At 38.2% G+C, this 24,507-nt stretch overlaps 2 protein-coding genes and 2 pseudogenes across 6 annotated transcripts; 3 read left to right on the forward strand and 1 right to left on the reverse strand.

Annotated features, from left to right (window-relative positions):
- The first annotated feature begins 867 nt into the window (after positions 1-867).
- On the forward strand, positions 868-1,810 carry LOC115950835 (annotated as a pseudogene).
- A 2,105-nt stretch (positions 1,811-3,915) lies between these two features.
- On the forward strand, positions 3,916-7,373 carry LOC115993876 (probable protein phosphatase 2C 34). Of its 5 annotated transcripts, none has more exons than XM_031117858.1 (6): positions 3,916-4,107; positions 4,902-5,180; positions 5,332-5,640; positions 6,125-6,242; positions 6,327-6,550; positions 7,021-7,373. In XM_031117858.1, the coding sequence occupies exons 2-6, from the start codon at positions 4,938-4,940 to the stop codon at positions 7,237-7,239; spliced, it is 1,113 nt and encodes a 370-aa protein (XP_030973718.1). In that variant the 5' UTR covers positions 3,916-4,107; positions 4,902-4,937; the 3' UTR covers positions 7,240-7,373. The 5 variants fall into 5 exon arrangements, with proteins under 5 accessions (XP_030973718.1, XP_030973719.1, XP_030973720.1 ...); XM_031117859.1 differs by having other exon boundaries at positions 3,916-4,041; positions 4,891-5,180; XM_031117860.1 differs by having other exon boundaries at positions 3,916-4,041; positions 4,905-5,180.
- Positions 7,374-15,023: 7,650 nt separating this feature from the next.
- LOC115949815 lies at positions 15,024-16,033 on the reverse strand (annotated as a pseudogene).
- Positions 16,034-18,780: 2,747 nt separating this feature from the next.
- On the forward strand, positions 18,781-22,305 carry LOC115993808. The gene is made up of 8 exons (XM_031117782.1): positions 18,781-19,123; positions 19,221-19,351; positions 20,121-20,198; positions 20,323-20,367; positions 20,465-20,509; positions 20,653-20,704; positions 21,327-21,423; positions 21,850-22,305. Exons 1-8 carry the CDS (start codon positions 18,832-18,834, stop codon positions 22,013-22,015), a joined length of 906 nt encoding a protein of 301 aa, XP_030973642.1. The 5' UTR covers positions 18,781-18,831; the 3' UTR covers positions 22,016-22,305.
- The last annotated feature ends 2,202 nt before the right edge of the window (positions 22,306-24,507 follow it).

Genomic DNA, 24,507 nt, shown 5'->3' on the forward strand with positions numbered 1-24,507 from the left:
CTCACATAGTGTTTGACACTAGTACTTGGCTTAGTTTTCAATTTAGAAAAAGTGACTTTAACTCAATTTTACGGAGCCCATTAGTTAGAAAACTTAGAACGACTATTAGGTTTTCTCTTAAAAACCTGTGTGATACTTTATCAAACATTTCCCTCTCTCCACACAAATCACAAGTTAAATCGATCACTTGAGAGGGGTTTGTTGGATTGAGAGAGATGAGAGACCAAGAGAATTGTGAGGCTGAAAGAAATATAATGTTGAGAGCTTTAATGTGAGAGACCTAACTGAGGTCAAGAGTTCCAAGAGAACCACATGAAGTGTGTGCTGTGTCCGGGTTGAAGAAGAAAGAAAGAAAGAACAGTTGAGAGAAAGAGAGTTGAAGAAGAAAGAGAGAAAGCCATTAGTGGACTTAAGTGTTGTCTAACTTGAGTGTGACAACACTTACCTGTGGGCCCCATAAGTTTATGTTTTATTACAATTAAGTCACTTAACTCAGTTCCTATAAGGCTAAAAACTCCCAAATTTTTTTTTTTCAAAACTCAATATTCATTCTCATAAGTTTGAGTAATGGATTATGAAAATTGAAAATAAAAATCAAATCAAACAAACCAATTATTAATAGAACTCACAAATTTTGAGTGATGAGCGATGAAAATTGGGTAAACCAATATAGCCCAATTTCCCATTTTTCCTTTGTTCGTTTGTTTGTTTTTTTTTTTTTTTTAATTTAATATTTTAAAGTTTTTCTTCTTTCTTTGTCTTGTTGTCGGTTCAAGTTGGATGGAGAGCCCAAAACCTATTTTGGACCTGGTCTTGCTCTGGCCCAGCCCATTCATATTGAAAGTTCAAACCGACTTAGATTTGCTTGAAATACAAGCAAAATCTCAGATTTGTCACAGAAACTTTAGACCCTCTTGGATTTGGATATCGCAGAACGCTTCGATGGGAGAGAGAAAGGTGTTGAACAAGTACATCCCTCCGGACTTGGACCCCTCGAAGCTTCCAAGGGTTCAGAATCCCAAGAATGATCAGATCAAGGTCCGCATGATGCTCCCAATGAGCATTCGCTGCAAAACCTGCGGCAACTACATCTACAAAGGCACCAAGTTCAATTCCCGCTAAGAAAACGTGATGGGTGAGACTTATCTGGGTATTCAAATATTCAGGTTCTACTTCAAATGCACCACGTGCTCTTCTGAGATTACTATGAAGACAGACCCACAAAATAGTGACTACGTTGTTGAGTCTGGCGCTACGAGGAACTTTGAGCCTTGGCGTGAAGAGGATGACTTGATTGAGACTAAGAAAAGGAAAAGGGAAGCTGAGGAGACGGGTGATGCAATGAAGGGTTTGGAGAATAAGGCTTTGGATTCAAAGAGAGAGATGGAGATTGATGCTGGTCTGAGTGAGATGAAATCCATGAAGTCTAGACGTGAAGGTGTGAGTTTTGATGCAATGCTTGGGGCCTTGAATAGTAGAGAAGAGGAGAAGAAGAAGTTGGAAGAAGAAGAGGATGAAGCGCTTATAAAGTCAATATTTTGGAAGCCAAAGAATGAAGATTGTGTGAAAAGGATTCATGATGATGATGTGAAGTGGCAACATGTTTCTTTGACCAAGAAAGAAAAAGAAAACCCAGGTGGGAAAGGGGTTCCTGGTGATGCTAATAAGTTTGTATTCAAGTCCTCCACTGTTGGGAGTAGGATTTCTGTTGTAAAGAAACCAGCTTGTGATCACAGCAATTCTAAGAAGTAGCAATTGGGTGAACTGGGTTTGTTATGAATTTGAAAAAGATTTAGGGGCTGATTGGTATGGCATTTTAAGCAACCGTTTTCAGTTAATCAGAACAACGTTACCAAACGAATCCGTAATTTTTGCATGGAAATTCTTTGTTTTCAAACTTAATGTCATATTGGTTTGGTTGTATAAGCTAGACGTTGGATTTTGTGAACATTGTGAACGAGTACTTTATTTTAATACCCAGATTGCTACCATTTGTTGCATTAGAACAGTGCAGAATATTCTTCTTCATTTTTTCCCTTAAATTTTTTTTAATATTAGTTATGTCAAAATTCTTGATTGATTTAGATTTGTCCATGTTTATGTTGGGAAATTGTCTCAAATTCCAATTGTGACTTAGAAAGTCAATTAGGTTTCCTAGTTAAAGAAGGAAAAATTAATTTAGGTTTCTTTTGTGTGGAAAGAATGACTATTCCTTGGTGTAGAAGGAAAGTCTATTTTCTTGTGTAAAAGGAAAGACTATTCCTTGGTGTGGAGGGGAAGTTTATTCCTTATTAAAGAAGTAATGTATTCCTAATTTAAAAGAGAATAGGAAAAAAGTCTTATAAATAGACAATGTTACAAAGAATTTGTTGGCTTTGTCTTTGGCTTTGGCCCAAGGGTCCTCCCTTTGGGGAGAAGAAAAATAGAGCGTGAAATCAAGAGAGAATAAAAGGGATCTTTGCTTGGGAGGAACTCAAGAAAAATGAGAGAGTAAAGGACTGCCGCCTTTGAGAAGACACAAAGAGAGTATGTGCAAGAGCAAAAAAAGAGGAAGCTGCACAAGAAAAAAGAGAAAGTGCAGTCAAGAGAAAAGAAGATAGCCAAGAGAGAGCTGTGCGTGGAGAAGAAAATAAAAACGAGAGAGCAAAGTGTTGCTATTTTTGAGAGAAATAATTAGTGTGTGTGAGTAAAGAATAATATGAGAGATTTTTTTTTAGCCGTGAGACATACATATGAATTATTGTAATTGATTTGACAAATAGTGAATTGATTTGGAGTTTGTCCCGTGGTTTTTTCCTTCAAAGAGAAAAGAGTTTTCTACGTAAATATTTATATCTTGTGTGTGATTACTATTTTGAATTGATAGTTTTTGTGATAATATTATTTGGGACACCACAGTTTAACTCTGAACATTTTATATGATGGTTTGACTATATGTTTAGCTGCATTGCCTTTGGAGTAGCTTCCGATTAAGTATCACAATTTTTTTTTTCAGATTGGTGTACTTATTGAGGACAAAGAGCTGATTCATTTATTTTGATTGGTTGATCTTGGTTCTATATATTTTTTTTTATCTCACACTTGTTGAATGAATATGCTATCTTCTTGGAAGCTTTTTAGTGATTTGGTTGATCTTGGTTCTTCATATTTTTTTCTCAGATTAGTCAAATAATTGAGACTGCTGTTAATGATGACTTGGAATCCACTAGTAGCAACTTGCAACCCAATGGCCTCACGTATGATGTATCTAAATCTATATCTTCACTCTTTTCTCTCTACTTTATATTTCTTGCTCCAAGCCTTGCTATTGTCTTTATATCTCCTCAATCTACAACTAGAATCTAACACGCATATCTGGTCCCTCTTACATTTTCACCTTTAAAAGCTCTATGGTTTTCAAACAAGTCCATAATATGCACATATCAACAACAAAAAAAGGGTCACAACTAACAACTATCTTATATTTTTTGACATTTGACATCCATGGTCCACCTAAACAGCTGGCTAGCTAATAGCCTTTTATTTGGTTCCTTGGATTTATTTACAATCCATTCGTCCTTGAACTCTTGTTTGACAAAGTATTAGTAATTAACTATTCAAGAAGATATACAATTTTAATCAAAACCTATTTCATCCATATAAATATCTTATTTAATTGCATGCAATGTACTACTAGTCATTAGCTATTTGTATATGTTTAATACCGACCTCATTTAGGATATTCTGATTAGTTCATTATAATCCCCTGATGATGCTTCCAAATGCATTATTCATTTGGTTTCTTAAACTAAACTTTTTACTAGAAGCACGTCAAAAGTAGGCGGGGATGATGCAACTCCCAACCTGATCGAATCACCTCCATAATGTCCAGAATGCCCTTGCCATTTGTATCACATAATAGCCAAACCATGGCATTAATAGTATTTTCACACCAACTTACATTTGCTATAAAGGTATCCGTTACGTAGGTACACTTGGGTTTGCAAGTGGAAGAAAACAAGAATGCAGTGTAAGCCACACTAAAGCCTATCGGTCTCAAAGGTTTGGTTAGAAGGAACTTTTCTGGCAGAAGTATCAGATTTCAGGCATTTAACTGATTGTTTTCTCGTATGTAATTGGTTATTCTTCTTCTTTTTCTTTTTGGGTGAATCTAGGGTATGTAGTTGAGGTGTGTGTTTGTTATTTATTGGATACCAAAACTATGCAAAAATTGTCTAAGCTTGTTTTATTTTATTGGGTTAGTTTTCTTAGCAACCACAAATTAATGGGTTCTTTTAACTTTTAAGTCTTCTGTCTTTGATAGGTAGCTAAGAAAATTTTGGCATGCGTGTAAAAAAAATGTAGTTGAGTTGGTTTTAAGTAATCCTATATATGCTTTGTTTAGATGCTTAAAAAATTCTACAACAGAAGAAATTTTGAGACTTCCACTTTGGATATTGTTAGTTTCACTTTAGGGTATAAGAAAAAAAAAGTCTTTAGGCTTAATAAAGCTATTCAGTTTAGTTTCTTATTATGGCTTGTTTGCTGAGGCTTTGAAAATTAAATTGAAAGAGCACTGTTGTTGTAATTGCATGTCTAATGACTATTCAATTTTATAAAATTTTCTTCTTTCATCTGAATACATTAGGTTTGAAATACTTCCCTGGTATATTGAATATTTAATTTTGGTTTAGGTAGTTTCCGTTTGGTTGCTGAGGCAAAAAAAATGAAAAAGAAGCTGACTTTATAATCTTAAATTTACAAGTTCTGGATATATTGTATGTTAGATAAAATTTCAAATTCCAAAGTTATTTTTGAGGAAAAAGTACATCTATTTTAAATTTTGTTTTGTCATTTTATTGGCAATTAAATGGACTTGTAATTTGAAACTTTATCAAATAATTAACATAGTTATTGTAAAGCAGCTGAGTTGCAGTTAAGATCGGGCTATATAGGTGATGGTGATTTTTCCCTCCTTTCTTGATGGATTCACAAGAAGTGTACCAATCAAGAAAGAGACGAATAATAAGAACGATGTTGGAAGGGAAACTGCAGAAAAGTTGGCAAAGGAAGCGAAGAAGAATGAGCTGATATTGAGTTCTTCTGGCACTGTGAAAGCCAACAAGTCAAACAACTTGGTGTCAGTGTGCTCAAAGAGAGGGATGAAAGGAATTAATCAGGATTGCTTAATTGTTTGGGAGGTATGTCACTACATGTTCAATGTTGATATCTAGCTGTTTTTAACATAAACCATTACAGACGTTTGAAAATTTGACTTATGTAGCAGATCTAATTTCTTTTAATTTTTTTTTTTTCCTTCTGATCAATTTATCAGCGTGGTTTGGTTGTTAGGAGTTTGGATGCCAAGAAGACATGCTTTTTTGTGGGATTTTTGATGGGCATGGCCCATGGGGACACCTTGTAGCCAAAAGGGTCAGAAAATCAGTGCCTGCTTCTTTGCTGTGCAATTGGCAAGAGACTCTAGCCTCAACCTCACTTGACCTGGATTTTGAAATTGAAGTGGATAGAAACCTTCATCTTTTTGATATATGGAGGCAATCCTACTTAAAAACTTATGCGGCTGTTGACCAAGAGCTTAAGCATCATCCCGGAATTGATTCTTTTTGTAGCGGTACTACAGCTCTGACACTTGTTAAACAGGTGATTAGATATCTTCCATATGATAAGATTTGGTTTATCAGTCATTAGACTGTTTTACAGAAAAAACATGTGGACATAGGTCTTATTACAAGTTACTCATTCAAGAGTCTGTCAGGCTAGCTCAGAAAAGCAGTTGTACTTGTCCTACTGTTTGGAATGGTGTATGTTATATCATATTCACATATTTTTCTAACTTGGTGGCATGTTCAAAGTTCATTTCCAATTCTGTCACAGTATGTGCCATCTGCTATTTATTATCATCTAGTGTGAGTAAGTATAATGTTTCCTTTCCTAGCTAGTAATCAGGTTAACTATAGGAAAAATTGGATTTCTGAGATTATTTTGAGTAATATGACTATTATTGTAGTTGCCTGAAGCAAGTTTGTTTTTTTTTTTTTGGGTACTATTTATGGGCCTGTTATGGATCTTTGAATTGTTAAAGATCATAAGTAGCTTGAACTATTTACTCACCAATTGTCTTCAGGGTGAACATCTTGTCATGGCAAATGTTGGTGATTCCCGAGCTGTATTGGCAACAACATCAGATGATGGCCATTTGGTACCACTTCAGCTTAGCATTGACTTCAAGCCCAATTTACCTCGTTAGCCTCTCTCTCTCTCTCTCTCTCTGTATGCACGTGTATCTATTACTTAAGAATTTACAGTCCTTTCTATTTTGGTTGCAGAGGAGGCTGAGCGAATTGCACAATCCAAAGGGCGAGTCTTTTGTTTAGATGATGAACCTGGGGTGCACAGGATCTGGAGGCCTAATGGTGAGACACCAGGACTAGCACTATCAAGAGCCTTGGGTGACTACTGCCTGAAGGAATTTGGGCTTATTTCTGTGCCAGATGTGACACAAAGGAACATAACTAGCAGAGACAAATTTGTCATATTGGCAACAGATGGAGTACGTATTTTCTTGATGATGGTTCCAAATTCTCTCTTTTCCTCTCTTTTGGCTAGGACCTTCGGACTTTCTCTTAATCACACAATTACTCTCTTTTTTTCCCCCTCTTAATCACAACTCATTATAATTTCCATTGTTATTGTGAGTAGATATTTTAGAATGACAAAATACTCAGTTGTCAGATGCAGAACTCTTGAGTAGTGGATATGACCTGAAGCAAGTTCTTGAATGAAATCACTCTCCCATAAGATAATATCATCTAGTGTACAGAAATTGTGGAATGAATATAAATAACAAGAACATTATTCATGATGTTTTTTGAAATATCATTGCATAGTATAAGGTAAGGTAAACATGTTTTGAGAAGTCAAGTATAATGGTGATGGCATAAGTTTGAGCACATTTATCTAGCCTTATGAATAACATAGTTACTTTATATTGTATGTGGAGCTCATTTCTTTTCTTTTCAGCTATGGGATGTTATTTCCAACCAAGAAGCTGTACAGATTGTTTCTTCAACACCTGTTAGAGAAAAGTCAGCTAAAAGGTTGGTGGAGCATGCTGTTCATGCATGGAAACATAAGAAGCGAGGCATTGCAAAGGATGACATCTCAGCTGTTTGCCTCTTTTTTCACACTACAACCTCTCAACCAATCAACCCTATTCAAGTCTCAAAACAGGTTGCATGAGAAAAGCTAGGTGATTGCGTATGGCCATTGCCTTCCAGTTATCATCAAAATTGTTGTATATATGTAAACCTTTATTGGACTAATTGATTCTGAGTAACAGAAAATGCATAAGGTTCACATGTCCTCCAAATTTACTCTATCATGGAATCAGTGGCGGCTCCACAAAGTTTTTTTTGTGGGTGGTCATTAAAAACACTTAATTTTAATAAATTTATTAATAATAAAACTTGAATATATTAACATCACAAAATAAAAACATATTCAAATATATAAAATTTTAAAATTTTAAAATTTTCTTTCACAAGTTTTCATATTTTAAAATTGTTGTGTGATATGATAGTTTCACTATTAATATTTGTGAGGACACAATTCGTAACGACCCATAATAATATTGGATTCGCACGTAAAAAGGCCCAAATAATATCATTTATAGAGCGTGGGTTTGAAAGGTTAGGCCTTGGTCACCAGACAGTGGTTTTTCGCGGTGTTCATACATAATTAAATCGTGTTCGCTCTAGGAGTCTTTCTCCTGGAGACGGGCTGGGAGGCTCTAGTTTTTGGCCTTTTTTCCCAGTCCCTTTCTTTGGTGCATTAACCTTCACATTATATAGCCCTCCTTGGTTGATCTTAGCCCTCCACTTGTTGATCAGGCAGGTGCCTACTTCTGTACCCGTCCCATCAGCTGTCACTCCTTGCTTTCTGTTAGTTGCAATGATCAAAGTCACCCTGTCCAGATGTCTTTTCTCATTAACATGGTCAGGACGCTAGCAGGTGCATTTAATGCGGAGGGGACGTATTTACCCTGAACCAGTTTCGCACTGTACCCCCACGTGGGTTCCATTCTACTCGCATCTCCTTCAGGGGGCTTTTTGGGGGCAGCCATCATTGAGACGTTGCTCTTCCCCTTAAAGTCCTGGAGTGTCGAGGACAGGGTCACCCTCGGCTGTTCCACTCGACACTTCGGCCTTTCCTCATTCGTCCTCGGTAAATACCCTCCTCGGCACGGGCCCCGGGCCCTAATAGAGCGTGGGCCGGATCATAAATTCCCCGGCCCCACAATAGCCCCTCAAAATCCTGCTATCTGACTCCTCGGATGGATAGGAGGGTTTTGATGACATCAGATACCTGTCAATGCCTATCAATCCTTGTCACTTATCGATTCCCGAGACTTTCCGTCTGCCCGAGACATGTTCCTGCAGCCCTTGGAAGGTGAAACGTGGTCTCATTAAATACGGGCGGCTCTGTGTTTCCCACGTTCTACGGCATGATGAAGATCAAACGGTGGTGATTCCTTGGTCTTTATGGGCGGGAATTTTTGTGCAGTTACCCTAGGAAGTATAAATGATTTTTTTTTGGAACGGATCTATCTCTTCAGTTTTGCACTTAAGAGTTCTAGCGCGTATACCCTGGGTTCATCTGAACTTTCGTCCAAACTCAAGTCTATCTCCAGCACAAAAAGCCTGTCCGAAGCATCTTTCCTCTTTTATGTAAGTTCTCTGCCTCTATAACTCGTGCTTTTTCTTTTCTAGGTTTATTTTTCACTGGTTCCCTTTCTTCTCCCGTCGCTGGTTGAGTTTGTTTAGTAAATCATAGAGATGGCTAAATTGAGACTGAGGAAATTAGTTGATACTGAAGAGGTGATGAAAAAGTTCATCGCCGATTACAGGATTCCTCCCAACGTAAGTCTGAGGCATTGTAAGATGGGGGAGTGGCACTATAAGAGGGGAACGAATGAGGTAGTAATTCCCGTCCTCGCCTTCGTAGAGGGGGGTATGAGAATCCCTATGGGGCCGGTAATAAGGGGTTACCTCAGGCACTTCCGATTAGCCCCCACCTAGTGCACCGGCAACATGTTTAGGATTCTGGGTTGCGTGGATGCTTTAAATGAAAAGATGGGGCTAAGACTGACCCATCATGACGTGAATTGGTGCTATAATCTCCAAAATTTGAAGGGGAAATCCTACTACATGAAGACGAGAGACGAAAGGGTTCGACTAATTCAATACCTCCCTGATTCCAACAAGGGATTAAACAAGGATTTCCTTATCGTCTCCGGTGAATGGCGTGATGGCAATCTGTGCCCCATAGTAGAAAGAGAACCAGGTGGGGTATAGGGAAGGGCAGGGCGCTGACACTTTGCGCCATTCTAATCTGATGTGGTTTGGTAACTAACCATGCATATGTGTTTTTCTTTTGTAGATCCACACGCTTATCAACGACATTTTCACTTAGTTAACCGGGTGGACTTGGAGATTGTTCTACAAGAGGCAGTTTTCGTAAATGACGAAGATGGTCAAGTCCGAGCCACTCACAAAATATTAGGGTACGCTCCCGTTCAGAAGTTATTTCCTGACCCTAGGCACGTGATCAGCGCCAACCGTCCTCGGCTTCCAAAAATTACCGTGGTCGAGACAGGATTTTTAATCTCCGAAGTATCATCTGTCCCAGAGAGCATCCCACTGGTGGACCTCTCCTTATCTCATCAAGTAGCGGAGGACGAAGGTGAGTTAGATCAGCCCGAGGAAGGGTTTGGGGTATTTGACCTAGCCAACCTATCTGAGGATCCTTCTGGTGATATAGGTGACCCAGCCTTGTCCGAGGTAGAATTGTCATCAGTAGGCACATCTTCTCAAGCCGAGATGGGACTCAAGAGAAAGCTCCCGACCAGCTTATTCGAACTCCTCGAGGGTCAACCAGGGAAGGGTGTGCAGGGAACGCCGCAACCCAATGCTCCTTCCCCACCACCTCCGCCCCAGGTTATCCAGACTAGGTCATCCTCCACAAAGTCACAGCCACAATCCCCCCGCCCCAAACTTCCTGCTCCTCCCCAACCAGCTTTGCCTCCTCGGCCGGAGAGCACTGATTCAAAGAGAAAGAGGAGTCCCAAGGGCAAGGAAACCATGGATGGGGGAAAATCCCAACCTTCTAAGGAGAGGGAGGAAGCCCCGCGTGCGAAACAATTGAAGATTGGACACCAAAGCAAGGGCAAGGAGATCGAAGCCCAATCTTCCCAAGGTAAGGGAAAGGGGATCGAGGCCCAATCCTCGCCAAGCGCTTGGCTTCCCGCCTCAATGCTCCACGGGGGTCCACTGCTGGAAACCGCGTCCATGAGGGACCTTAGAGATGGCGAGGGTGGTTATGTGGCAGACGCACTAGGGAGAACCATGCTGCTTCCCACCAACATGGATGGGTTGAAAAAAATGAGGATGCAGGAGGTTTTCCTCAGCACGAAGAGGCACTTGGGCATGGTAAGGCTCTTGAACCCTAAAACTTTATTAACTCTTACTCCCGGTCCGTCATTCACGATGTATTTATCTCCCTTGACAGGCTCTCCAGGCCACCTATAAGATGGAAGAGGAAGTGAACAAGCAGAGTAAGGCGGCCGAGAATGAACGCTCCAAGTGCATAGAGGCTACGCGGACTCTCAAAGCTTCTGAGGACGACCTTGCCAAGGCCAAGGCTGCCTTAATAGAAGCTATCCGAGATAGGGATAGCGCCTCGGCGGGTTTATCTAGCGCCCAAAAACAAGCCAAGGACCAAACAAAACGTCTGTTAGAAGCCGAGGATCAGTTGCGAATAGCTAAGGCGCAGATCAGTGATTTAAATAAAAGACTGATCCTGGTAGAGAATGACAAAGGTGTGCCGGAGTACGCTTAGGACGAAGCCATGAGGGCCAAGCAGGAGGCTGAGTTTGCCAGAAACGAGGCTGAGGTTGCCAAGGAAACGGTCGAGGATGAGGGTTATAACGCAGGGGTAGCTGAAACCCAAGCCATCCTTAAAGCCTAAATTCCCGAAGTATGCAGGCTTTATTGCTCCTAGGTTTGTGAAAAGGCCTTGAAGCGAGCTGGGGTGGATGCTTCGTCCGATTTGTGGAAAACGGAGAACATATTCTACCCTACAGCCATCCGTGAGGACACTTCCACCAGCTCCAAGGCCGTGAGCGACCAACATGAGGGAGGAGTCACTCAGTCGGATACTGTACAGGTCGACGCCTCTCCTAGCCAGCCGCTTAAAGGGGGAGAGCTTCAGGATGTGATAGAAGCATTTCAGCGTACGGATCCCGAGATACCCAAAGAGGTTGCTGAGCCTATGGTCGGCACTCAGATGCCTGATGCCGAAGAGCCAGCCATACTTGCCCAGCCCCTACAGGCAATTCCCCTTGCTATGGTCCACAAGAGTACTGATATCGATCCTACTCAGTCTTCCCTAGAAAGGACTATCCTCCAGGGCGTCGAAGCTGATCCCGTTCCACCTTCCCAGGACATGGCCGATGCTAAATTAAAGAAGTAGAAACCCTGGCCTGGCTTCGTATTTGTTTTTAGTTTAATGATTAACTAGTTTCTTTTTTATTTCGAAAACTTTGTAATCTGCTGGTAGTTTGAACCTGTTGAACGCGTATATGAAATTCTTTTCTTCCTTTTTCCTTTTGGTTACTTGTTAGTTGCCATTGTCGATACTTACTGTTATTTATGATTTTTGAACTAATTATCTTAACATGTATGAATAGTTGTGTATGCAATATATTTAGAATCATGTTTCAGAACGTTAGCTCACCTGCACCTGTAGAGCCTTGAACTCATGTCAGACCTTCCTTCAATGGAGATATAGGCATCATCCGAGATGTCACGTGTAGTGTTAGGTCCTGCTTAGTATCCAGGTTTCTTTAAAGTAGTTCCGAGGACCATACAATACCTTGGTTCTATCAAAAACTCAGTTTTCAAGTAGTTGGTTTCCCCATAGGTTTGAGTCCGAGGACCATGCAATACCTTGGTTCTGTCCAAAACTTGATATTTAAGTAGTTGGTTTCCCCATAGGTTTGAGTCCGAGGACCATGCAATACCTTGGTTCTGTCAAAAACTTGATTTTTAAGTAGTTGGTTTCCCCATAGGTTTGAGTCCGAGGACCATGCAATACCTTGGTTCTATCCAAAACTTGATTTTTAAGTAGTTGGTTTCCCCATAGGTTTGAGTCCGAAGACCATGCAATACCTTGGTTCTGTCCAAAACTTGATTTTTAAGTAATTGGTTTCCCCATAGGTTTGAGTCTGAGGACCATGCAATACCTTGATTCTGTCAAAAACTTGATTTTTAAGTAGTTGGTTTCCCCATAGGTTTGAGTCCGAGGACCATGCAATACCTTGGTTCTGTCCAAAACTTGATATTTAAGTAGTTGGTTTCCCCATAGGTTTGAGTCCGAGGACCATGTAATACCTTGGTTTTGTCCAAAACTTGATTTTTAAGTAGTTGGTTTCCCCATAGGTTTGAGTCTGAGGACCATGCAATACCTTGATTCTGTCCAAAACTTGATTTTTAAGTAGTTGGTTTCCCCATAGGTTTGAGTCCGAGGACCATGCAATACCTTGGTTCTGTCCAAAACTTGATTTTTAAGTAGTTGGTTTCCTCATAGGTTTGAGTCCGAGGACCATGCAATACCTTGGTTCTGTCCAAAACTTGATATTTAAGTAGTTGGTTTCCCCATAGGTTTGAGTCCGAGGACCATGCAATACCTTGGTTCTGTCCAAAACTTGATTTTTAAGTAGTTGGGGGAATTAACCCCTCGACTGTGGCGTGGGACCTTGGTTTTGGGGGGTTAGCTCCTCGGCCAAGCCCCTAGAACTATCCGTGCTGTTGATGCTACGAAGCGCAGCCCCTAGTGAAGAAACGTAGCCCCTAGTGGAACTTTACACTAGACCACTACATCCGGCTGCTGGAAATGATGTGAGTGATTGTCTCAACCCACCACCTATGCCAAGACACAAGCCTTTCCCACAGACGGCGCCAATTGTGAGGACACAATTCGTAACGACCCATAATAATATTGGGTTCGCACGTAAAAAGGCTCAAACAATATCATTTATAGAGCGTGGGTTTGAAAGGTTAGACCTTGGTCACCAGACAGTGGTTTTTCGCGGTGTTCATACATAATTAAATCGTGGTCGCTCTAGGAGTCTTTATCCTGAAGGTGGGTTGGGAGGCTCTGGTTTTTGGCCTTTTTTCCCAGCCCCTTTCTTTGGTGCATTAAACTTCACATTATATAGCCCTCCTTGGTTGATCTTAGCCCTCCACTTGTTGATCAGGTAGGTGCCTACTTCTGTGCCCGTCCCATCAGCTGTCATTTCTTGCTTTCTGTTAGTTGTGATGATTGAAGTCACCCTGTCCAGGCGTCTTTTCTCATTAACATGGTCAGGACGCTGGCAGGTGTATTTAATGCGAAGGGGACGTATTTACCCTGAACTAGTTTCGCACTGAACCCCCACGTGGGTCCCATTCTACTCGCATCTCCTTCAAGGGGCTTTTTGGGGGTAGCCATCATCGAGACGTTGCTCTTCCCTTGAAGTCCTGGAGTGCCGAGGACAGGGTCACCCTCAGCTGTTCCACTCGACACTTCAGCCTTTCCTCATTCGTCTTCGGCAAATACCCTCCTCGGCACGGGCCCCAGGCCCTAATAGAGCGTGGGCCGGATCATAAATTCCCCGGCCCCACAATATTATTAGCTACATCTTTTTCAATATGCACAACCAAGCAATTATTAAGCTACTGATCTCCTATTCAATTACTATCATATTGCCTAAATAAGTACTAATATAAACAAAATACATTATCTTTTTGAAAAAATATATTACATAAATCCAACAAATTCGGTTAAAAACTAAAGCAAATACTAACATACTAGCTATTTGAAATGTGTGCATTTTTTCATATAAAAAAAATAGCAATTTTAAAATATGCCAGTTGAAGCACAATTTAAAAAATCACAATTAAACGATTGATTTGAGATTTTAGGCTAATATGTTTGTTTAAGCAATTTTTGAAAAGTGTGATGTCCACAGCATTTTTACAACATTTTCACAACAAAACCTAAGTTGTAAGTTTTTACTAGTTTCAATTTGAACTTATCACTAAAATTATTTTTTATTCATCAATAACAACCTGTTATTTAAGATTTGTTATGAAAATGTTGTAAATATAGCATTTCTTACAATATTTTTTTTCCACATTCAACCGACAAAAATTTTGGAGAAGTTGAATTTTATTTTTAATGGGTTCAATTGTTATTAAGGGTGTTCAAGTGTTTTTTTAGGTGGTCAAATTTTCTTTCCAGAGCAGTCAAAATACCCATATTAATTTAAAACTCAAAATCTTTTAAGTTATATTAAAAAAAAAAAAAAAAAAATCAGGGTGTTACTGTGAACACCCTGATTAACACTGGGCGCCGCCAGTGCATGGAATACACAGTTCAACTTGTCGTTGTAAAATCTGAAATATACGTTGACCACTGGATATGTAGCATAGCAAGGTTGACATGACATTTGTAATAAGTTTGAATATGCCATTATTGTGAAGCATTTTGTTTAATGTATAAATTGAAAGGCATTGACCAATATCCTTAGATGCAGTTATTGGAATCTGTGGATGATTATATTTGTGAATAGAGAAAACTCTACAATGGCAAAAGCTGACCCTTGCATATTGCACACACCACTACAGAGCACTAAACAAATTTGAGAAACAAGAAACAGGAAGCTCAAGTTGATTAATAGCATATTAAATGTTTTGGTGGATCTATAATTCTCTATGTTATAAAATGTTTACACTCAGAGCCCTTAGAGATGCAGGGTTTCAAGTGTTAGGAAAGGTAAAGAAGCCAAAAGTTGGTGGAAAAATAAAATTAATGGAGATGGATTCTGAAAGGCAGATCTGAATCAGAAGTAAAATCAAACTTTGATGCTAAGAAACAAAATCTATTGTAGGGTCAATCATCTCATTTGTTTAATCTTGAGCATCTTATGTTTGGCCAAAACAACCATCAGAAGTCACATAGAATGGTGAAAAAACAGCTACAAAGGTGTCAGAAGTGATAGCACAGCAATGATTGTGCCAACTCCAACTCCATAGGAAGTCTTCTAGCACCTGTAGTGAAATACATCAATTTCACTTCATCCAAAAAAAGCAACAAAAACTCTATAAAAATTTTCTGATTTTGATGTTATGATTAATAAAAATAAGATAAGTTTTTCTTATTTAAAAAAAAAAAAAAAAAAAAAAAAAAAAAAAAAAAACCCTAACATAACCACAGAACTCACTTGCAGTGATTGAAATGTTGGAATAGAACTGGAATCATGGTACCACATAAAACAACTGGACCCATAAATCTCCCATCCTCTTTTACTTCCAATTATTGTCCTTAAAGTCACCAATTGAGCATCCAAGCACTTGCCACAGTCAATACTACTGATATCTCTAGTGCACATACCTCTTCCCACTTTGTCCAACATCCATCACTGCAGTCTGGAACATCAAAGGCTGTTTTGGAGCAGTAGATGCAAGTCCACTCATGAAGGAGAGTCCATTTGAAATCACTGCTAGATCATCATAATCAGTTTCATTCATCAATGCCACTGAATGATCTACCATAACCCCAAAAAATTCCTCAGTTGAATAGTGCAAAAAACACCATCTGAACCAAACCCAGACCTCTTTGCTCTTCGGGCAGCGCGTAATGCAACTGTAATGGAGTTATTGGTGCAACCAGCACAATTATTGCCAGATATGTTACCTCTACATTGTATGAGGCCATAAACCTTGTCGGAGTTCTTTCCGGCTGTGGTCTTGTAGAAGCCATTTTGAAGAGCCCCATTGACAACAAGTGAACTAAATAGATTGTTAAGACTGGTCTGGAAGCCATCCTCAGTTGCAGAATAATCAACTTTTGAGCACTGCAGAACCGTATTTTCATTGACATCAGCATGGCAAGAGCTATTTGACAACATTAAAGTTGTTACTATCAGAAACATTACTGAGAAACTGAATTTTTTCATTGGGACTAAAATGCTTTACCCCCAACTTGTTCCTCTCAAAAAATTTGGGGAGAAAAAGAGGCTATGAAGGTGCCATATTCTATCACAGTATGACACAGTGTACTTGGTCAAACAAAACAAATTCTAATAGCATTTCACACTCAGCAAAGAACAAGAAATTGCATTATCCAGCTTTGAATTTACAAAGTCAACTCTTGCATAAATGGATATATATATTACATGACAACTTGGAAGGTACTTGGAAGTTGGAAGATGCTCATTACTGGTATTCCTCTCTAACACCGCTGGTAGTGATATGTTACAAAAAGAAAAATAGTTTATTTGAGTATCTGAAATCACATGATTTATAAATTGAAGAACGTAATAAACATAAACATGTTAATTTACTAATGTCATCTTGGCCAGCTTGATAATTTTGTATAGGGATAATTACACTTTACCCACCTGTGGTTTGCCTCTAATTCTAAGTGTCTATCCGTGGTTTCAATTTTGACACTTTGCCCACCTGTGATTCCCACCGTTACTGTGCCGTAACCCACCTCTCTACTTTCCGTTACTCTAACAAAGAAAATGTAAAAAACAAAACACCAAACGGATCAAAACACTCTCAAATCTTGAACATGAAGAACATACCCAAAAATCTGAAAAATTACAGGAAGTTGAACCCAAAAACAATATCCAACACAGGCCCAAACCACAACGACAAAACTCAAATCTTACATCAAAACTTAAATCCAAAAATTAAAAAAAAAAATCCCAGCCAAACCCACAACAAAACCCAAATCTTACAACAAAACTCAAATCCAAAAAAATCATAGCAAACCAATCACCACATCAGAAGCCACAACCACCCCCCACTGCAAATCAATCCATATCAAAAGTGACTCCGGCTGATTCGGTTGATTCAAACCCAGATTTAAAAGCTTTCGCACCAAGATCTTCCTAGATTTGTTTCAAGTTGGCTTAAGTTCAAACCCAGATCTAACGATTTTTAACCCAGATTTGGTTCGTGTATCTGATCGGAGCACCGACAAACCACCGCCGAAAACCAGATGAAAACCTAGATGAAAACCATCGCCGAAAACCAGTTGAAAACACAGCTGAAAACCACCGCCGTATATACCGAAAAAACGAACTCAGGTGATCTTGCTCGATGCCAGTCAAAGGAAAATTGTCCCACAATGATTCAGTGGTACCTAACGATTTGATGAACACCCCTGAGAGAGAGTGGGTCGGGTTGTAGAGAGAAGGGAAATCTGAGAAAGAAATTATGGGACAAGAGAAAAGAGTAAAGTCTGAGGGAAAGAAAAATGACTTTGGCTTTGTCTTTAAGTCACAATGATTCAATGGTACACACCAAATTGAAGGGAAAAGGCCGCACGTTTTTTCATATCTGTTCAGATTTTTCCATTGATTTTAGGCTTAGTCAACTTTAGAAAATTAATTATCAGTTCTATTTTCATTAATTCCTTTCAAATGTAATTTACACATTCCAATTATCGTATGCCCTGCATTTCATGCAGATTTTGGATTGAACAAATGATGAAAGTTATATATATTGTTCACGTCGTGATTGGTGGGATGTATATCTTTGAAATTTGGTTTGGTACCTAACAATTCGACTGATGAGCACCAGAGAGTGGGTCGGGTTGTAGAGAGAAGGAAATCTGAAAAAGAAGTTGTGGGACAAGAGAAAAGAGTAGAGTTTGAGGGAAAGAAAAATGACTTTGGCTTTGTCTTTGAGTTTTGGGTATGTTCATGTTCAAGGTTTGAGTGAGAGTGTTTTGATCTGCTGGGGGTTTTGTTTTTTACATTTTCTGTGTTAGAGTAACAAAAAGTAAAGAGGTGGGTTACGGCACAGTAACGGTGAGAATCACAGGTGGGCAAAGTGTCAAAATTGAAACCACGGGTAGACACTTAGAATTAGAGGTAAACCACAGGTGGGTAAAGTGTAATTATCCCTTTTGTATATTAATTTGCGTTTGACAAATTGATAACGAATTTCTTTTGGGATCTTCATCTTCTCAAGCCTGGCAAGGTGTCAGCATATCTTTTTACTTCTTTGTAAACATGCTTTACCTTTGTATTGGGATCTTATAGCATCTACATCAGAAAATGCAAAGTCTTGTATAATAGAAAAAGTTACTCATTTTACATGTTTTGACCCAAAAAATACCGACATCAGTGGGTGTAAAATTGTGCATTTATGCACAATTGCTACAATATGTACATACAAATATGCACATACAAGTTTTTTGTGCATTTATGAAAGAGACGCTTATCCACTAGAAACATATTTGAAATACCTTGTATGTAGTATCTACATACAAGTAGCCAATTGAGGGAAAACAAAAATAAAAATAAAAACACTTTATTTCAAAGCAAGATGAGAGGATCGTGATTTTTTAATAAACAATAGCTTTTCTTGAACTATATAACTTAAAAAAAGTCGTTTTAGCAAGTTATTTAGTTATATAGTTTTTTTTTTAACTCAATTTTATTAAAATCTAATTCAAAGTAAAACTCGACTTTGCTAAAGTCAAGTTCTATGCAAGTAATTGCTGCCATGGCATGACCAATGTGGAACTAAAAACTCAAGTTCCATCTCATAGAACTCAACTTTAGCGAAATCAAGTCTTAGTTTGAATTCAATTTTAGTAAAATCGAGGTTCAAAAACATCCTTAGTAATTACTCACTAAAATCCCTAATATACCCCCTCAAATTCTCCATCGCCCATTACCTCTTTCTTTCTTTCTTCTTAACTCAAAATCTCATGTCCATTTCTCTTTCTCTCTCGTTCCCTCCCCCACTCGCCAACCCCCGCGCGTGGTTCCACCGCCCAACTCTCATTCTCACTCTCACTCGCTTTACTCCTCTACCTCACTCTCCTCTCCGAATCGATCTCCGGCGACGATCTCAATCTCCGACCGCCATGTCCTCGGTTCACCGGCCACAAGCTCCTTTATTGAAACCGAGTGAAGAACTCGCCGACGAGTCCGATTTCGAAACCATCGTCTCCTCCGATGGCCTCGTCTCCATCTGTGGCTTCGGTTCCCTTCTCTCCGGTACGATCGATCAAACTGCACTTTCATCACGATCATCATTATCGCACTTTGTTTTTTGAACTTTGATCGTACGGTCAATATTGTTTTGGCGAACCAGAGAGAAGCGCGAGGAGTACGTTTCCTGACCTGATCAACTTCAGAGTTGCGAGACTCAACGGTTTTCGGCGAGTGTTCGCTCACGTGGCTCCGATTTTCTTGGAGCGTGGAATAGCCAAGCCAGAAACCAAGGTTCTCAATTTAATTAACCTCTTAATTTTATATTTTTCCATATTCTGTTTGCTTGCCGGGAAAATGCAGGAGGATTTTTTTATTTTATTTTTTTTTTTTTAAAGTTTTACACTAAGGAAAATGATCAATTTAATTAATCTTATACTTTGCCTGTATTGTAGTCTGTTTGGTTTCAGGGAAAGCTTAGGAAATAGATGAGAAATTTGGGAGTGGAAAAAGCTTTTGGCCGTTAGCTTCTTAGAAAATATGAAAATGTTAGCCTTCGAATAAAATTTATTTATTTTAATTTTACTTAAGTTAACTTTGCATCAGGGGCTAGTGTCATATATTTTGTTCACAGTCAATCCCAAGTCCATACAAAGGAGAGTTACATAAACTGCTTAGCCCATCATGGGTGAATGCCCAATGATTAGCCAACAACTGGTTTTAGCAAGTGGGGTCAGTTACTTGCTTGAGTCGAGTTCAAAGGGCTCTTCTTTAGAAAGATTCCCTTTGTTATCAAAACAAAAGGTTGTAAAATTTAGTCATTTTTTATGAATGGATCTTATACATATACAATTTGGGGTGTATACCTATGAACGACCCCATTGAGGATATAGCTGACTCTCTATAGTTTTGCAACTAAGGTTTTATTGTTGTTGCTTTTACTTAGTTTTGAATAATAATCTTGGATTAAAAGCTAATGACCTCATTAAATGTCTTAGTTTTGAATAATAATCTTGGATTAAAAGTTAATGACCTCATTAATTGTTGGTTGTGAAATTTTCAGGAGATTTCTAGCTTGAGTGTAGAGCCTTGTGAAGGTGAAACGCTTATTGTTACAGTTTTTGAGATTAAAAAGTCAGAGGTATAATGTATGATTTTATTTCCTATATTTGATTTGAATATTGAATTGTGAAAAATGAGTGAACTAAATTTAATAGCAGATAAATTTTTGTGAAGCTTAACTCAATATCTTACTTTGTAATCAGATTCCAGCTTTTATGAAGAGGGAGCTTGAATTTCGGTTTCTAGGTGTAAGTTGCTAGATTGCTTACTCTACCTATCATTGTGTTTGTTTTGATTGATTATTTTCACTAGTGTTAATTATAGATTTGTTTTTTTTGCTTGTAGGTTTTGCCTGAAACACTTGATGGGAAGGCATTTGATAATCTGGCGGTGTGTGGAAAATTGACCATTTAGTATGCAATTGTATTGTTTAATTTTTTATTAGGGTCTTGCTCCTTTATTTTTTTGGGATTTGATAGAAGTTACATATAAAGTCATCTAGGGGATAACTGCTAATTCAGTTATCAATGCAGGTGCTTTGTGCTCGTTATAGTGATGAGGAATTTTTTCAAATTCGATGCGAAGGTAATCTATTAGAGGGTATTATTGATTTTGGAATATTAGAATAACTTCTGGACATCAATATTTAGTTCCAAATGTCACTTCCTAGCATTTATATGGCTTATCTGGGTTTGCCATAATGCCCCTAGCCAGTAATTTTCCTTTTCAAGTTAAACGATGCATAAATATAGAAAATCTAAGCAACAAGTTACTATAATATTTTTGCCTTTTCTCTTTTTATTTCTTGTCTTGCTGTTTTTAATTTTATCAACTCTATCTTTGACACTGCAAGAACAAAGCCTTGGTGAGATTTTTGTCATACGTGTGTGTTACCATCTCTTACGTTTATTTATTCTCTCAATATTGAAAAGCTGGAAAGAGTTTTCTGATTGCAAACATTTAGCTTTCCATGGAGCTATAGGTTTCAAATATAATATTCCATGAACAATTGCCACTTTTTGTTACAGTTTTTTCCTTTCATAATTATTAATTAACAAGCAGTAATGCCATGTGAGTACTCACTAGGTTCCATAATGCATCCTTTGGATCAATTGATAATTTTTCTCTTTTCATACATTTCTGCTTTATTTATAGTTATGTAAAGGGAGTATGTGTGATACCATATATGCTAGCTATTTTCCTGCAGGAAGCAAGGAGATCTATTTTCAGCACTATGGACGATACAACATCGATAAGATTTGGCGGGATGACATCTTACCTTGCCGTGTTTATCTTCGGCACTGGTAAGTATTGGACATATGAGCTATGCGTTCTTAAAATTTTGCTATCAAGGAATATTAGATGACAGACCAAGTTGTGTTTCTGAAATAAACTAGTGACCTCTTATCTGGTAGGCACATCTGCACTGATCTGTACATATGTCCCTTGCACATGAACAGAGACATGACACAGTAGTATATCTGTAGTAACCTGTATTTTGTATCTTTATCGCCTTGGAAAGTCGTTCATGGTTTGATTGGATGTCCATGATTATATATGGCTCATGCATGGGAAGCTTCAGCACGAACTTCTGTTTTATATCCACCTGTTTTGACTGTGCACTGGCATCATAAGATGATTTCCAGTTCCTGTACATATATGCATTTCTTTTAACCTGTTTGTGTTGCCAACTTCTGTACATAAACTGAAGGTGATGAAATATTCTGTAGTGTGTTAGCAGCAAAGAATCTCAGTGAGGCAGCCTACAACAACTTTCTGGATCACACTTTCCTTGCAGACCGAAAAACAACCATTCGTGAATACTTGGCCACAGGAGGTTCAGGCATCATGGAAGAGGAGCCTCCAGAATCCCTCAAGACCCGTTATGGTGGTTGACTGATCATATGTATATATATGACAGACCATGTACCTGCAATAAAGGTTCCTCAAGAAAAAGGGAAGGCACCAGAGACAACACATTCTTCAACCTTATTTTTTCTGTTGGCCAAGGTGGTCAGAACAGCTGTAAATTTTGTTAACAAGGGAAGATAGATTATAAAATCTTGTTATTGAACAGTAATTTATATTCCAAGAAGCATACAGGATGGATACCTATGTCCATTGTTGGCATTGAAATTAAGCAATTTTATGCCCTTTTCAGATTTATTTTACTCTTCTCAAAATGATTTTTATGTGGTATTACCTGTCTTATATACAACCATGACACTGTTATTCTTAGATCATTTTGGGGCTTGAGAAGATTGAAGCGCCAAGTCCAAAATGAATTTATTTATTACTACTGTGGGAAGAAGTTGTTCACTTCACCATGATAGCCCAAACATGCTTTTGTGGTGGCTGAAAGGAAAGAGGTTATGGCAAAGCTAAGCTTTGAAATACCACGCTGACCTCCAGCATGCAACCTTGAAATTATGCTTGCCTACGCATAATAGCGATTAGGCATTTCATCTGAGAAAGCTAAAGACAACTTATTTAAGTGGTGGATCCAAGTAAAAGTAATTATCCATAACTCACAGTCGGTCATTGGAGCAGGTTAGGACAGAAATTGTCTTGTAGAAGTAGAACCCATTTCATTTTATTCGTCTAATGAGGGGGCTAAGAAAAAAAAAAAAAACTTGTCTTTTGTGTTTTACCCAATCGCTAGTGAAGTAGTAAGTCTAATTTTTTCCTCAACTTTTCCAGAATTTATCTTGTACAGAATATAAAGACCCATCCCTTGTGTTTTCTAATTATCCCATCTCATTCACAACAAGTTCTCGTCTGATAGCTAATGTTCTGAATGTTTCCAAAGTTCGTCTTTACAAATGATCTGAACAAGGAAGATATCATGTCCACAAAGCCAACAATATATTCATATAGAAAAGTCATTAGATACCAGTTTCGTATCTAACAGTATGAGCCACTTTCAATATAAATTTGGAAAGAGTCCACGTAGAGTAGGAATTGGTTAAGCATAAAATAAAGGGGTACTGAAGTCCCACATCGCCAAAGTAAAGAAGTAGAAGGGTCAGACTTTTCTATAAGTAAACAAGAGAGATTAGATCAAAATTGACTCGTCCTGTCAGGGGTGAAAGGCGACTCGTCTATGATCGTATAGAGACGGCGGGTCGTGCCAACACCTAGCATAACGAACACACACCTCTATTGAGGCGAGCGAGCTCCACCCTACTTAGGTGGGCTCGCCCGTCAATTTTTGGAAGCCTGGCTCTTGTGGCTGGGCTCACAAATCCATTTTAATTACTCAAATTTACAGAGATACGTAATACAGAATATATTTATGGGCAAATTTTGCATTCGCAGAAGTTGGTACTTTGTAGAAGGGCATTTGGAAACTCTCTTTTAGCCGAGTAAGAAATTCAAAAGAATTATTATTCTAATAATTAAAACTTAGTTAAGAAATTCCCCATTATTTATTTTAATCATTTATCATAATTCTTGTTTTGATAATTAAATATCTACTGATTATTGAAGTTTCAAGAAATTCATTTAAACTATTGATATGGCTAAAGCTTAAGCACCAAAACTTTGGGGAAAAATTATAATTTAGTTTTGATAAATTCAATTTTACATAATGGACTTGCACCACGTTACATTACATCAAGTAAAATGATAAATTACTAGTTTTTACTAAAACTTAGCATGAAAGACGTTTTTGAATCATTTACAAAGAATTATCCCCCTTCCCCTCTTCTTTTAGAATTACCAAAATTATCACTCTACTCTGTCCATTATAAGTTTCTCAACCATCAGAAATCAAATATGTTTTCAGAAAAATTATTAAGCAAATTGAATTGGAATGTGTTTCAAAGATCAGCATCAATTTAAAATTGCTAAATCAAGTTAAGTTTGCCTCAGTCGAATCAAAGGAATATAAGCAGCAATTACTAGAAGCAATTGCACAGTTAACAAATGAAGAAGAGGAAGCCTCTCAAAGTGACTCTCCCCTTCCACATTATTTTCAAAATTTTTAGGACTCATATAAAGGATACCATTTCAGCTAAATCATTGACGTATGAAGCTGTATCAGTTTTTAGCGCACATGGAACTTGAATGTATCTTCAAGAATCTAAATTATTTGGTTGGTCACATGGACCATTAGTGGTTATTTAAGCTTTTCACCATTGAGCTTTCCATTGTTTCTCTGGCGATATCAGATATTATTGAAGATTATTATTTTTCAAGAATCCTTATTATCTTTTAAAAGTAATTTGAATTAGGACCCTCAGATGTATCAGTCATCGCTAAATCATAAGTATTTAATATCATGATAGCAAGTGCACCAAACAGTATTTTGGTAAAAGATCCAACAGAGAGAAAAGGAACAGCATACTCTGTTTGATTAACTTCATTTCATCCAACACAGTACGACC

Source organism: Quercus lobata, chromosome 6 (assembly GCF_001633185.2).
Source record: "Quercus lobata isolate SW786 chromosome 6, ValleyOak3.0 Primary Assembly, whole genome shotgun sequence".
Lineage (NCBI taxonomy): Eukaryota > Viridiplantae > Streptophyta > Magnoliopsida > Fagales > Fagaceae > Quercus > Quercus lobata.

Excerpts from the sequence above, each read along its gene's own strand:
- LOC115993876 (XM_031117858.1), top strand. The coding sequence starts at position 4,938 with ATGGTGATTTTTCCCTCCTTTCTTGATGGATTCACAAGAAGTGTACCA. Across the intron at positions 5,641-6,124 it reads CTCTGACACTTGTTAAACAG|GGTGAACATCTTGTCATGGC; the intron begins GTGATTAGATAT and ends AATTGTCTTCAG. Across the intron at positions 6,551-7,020 it reads TCATATTGGCAACAGATGGA|CTATGGGATGTTATTTCCAA; the intron begins GTACGTATTTTC and ends TTTTCTTTTCAG.
- LOC115993808 (XM_031117782.1), top strand. The coding sequence starts at position 18,832 with ATGTCCATTTCTCTTTCTCTCTCGTTCCCTCCCCCACTCGCCAACCCC. Across the intron at positions 20,368-20,464 it reads TTGAATTTCGGTTTCTAGGT|GTTTTGCCTGAAACACTTGA; the intron begins GTAAGTTGCTAG and ends TTTTGCTTGTAG. Across the intron at positions 21,424-21,849 it reads CGTGTTTATCTTCGGCACTG|TGTGTTAGCAGCAAAGAATC; the intron begins GTAAGTATTGGA and ends AATATTCTGTAG.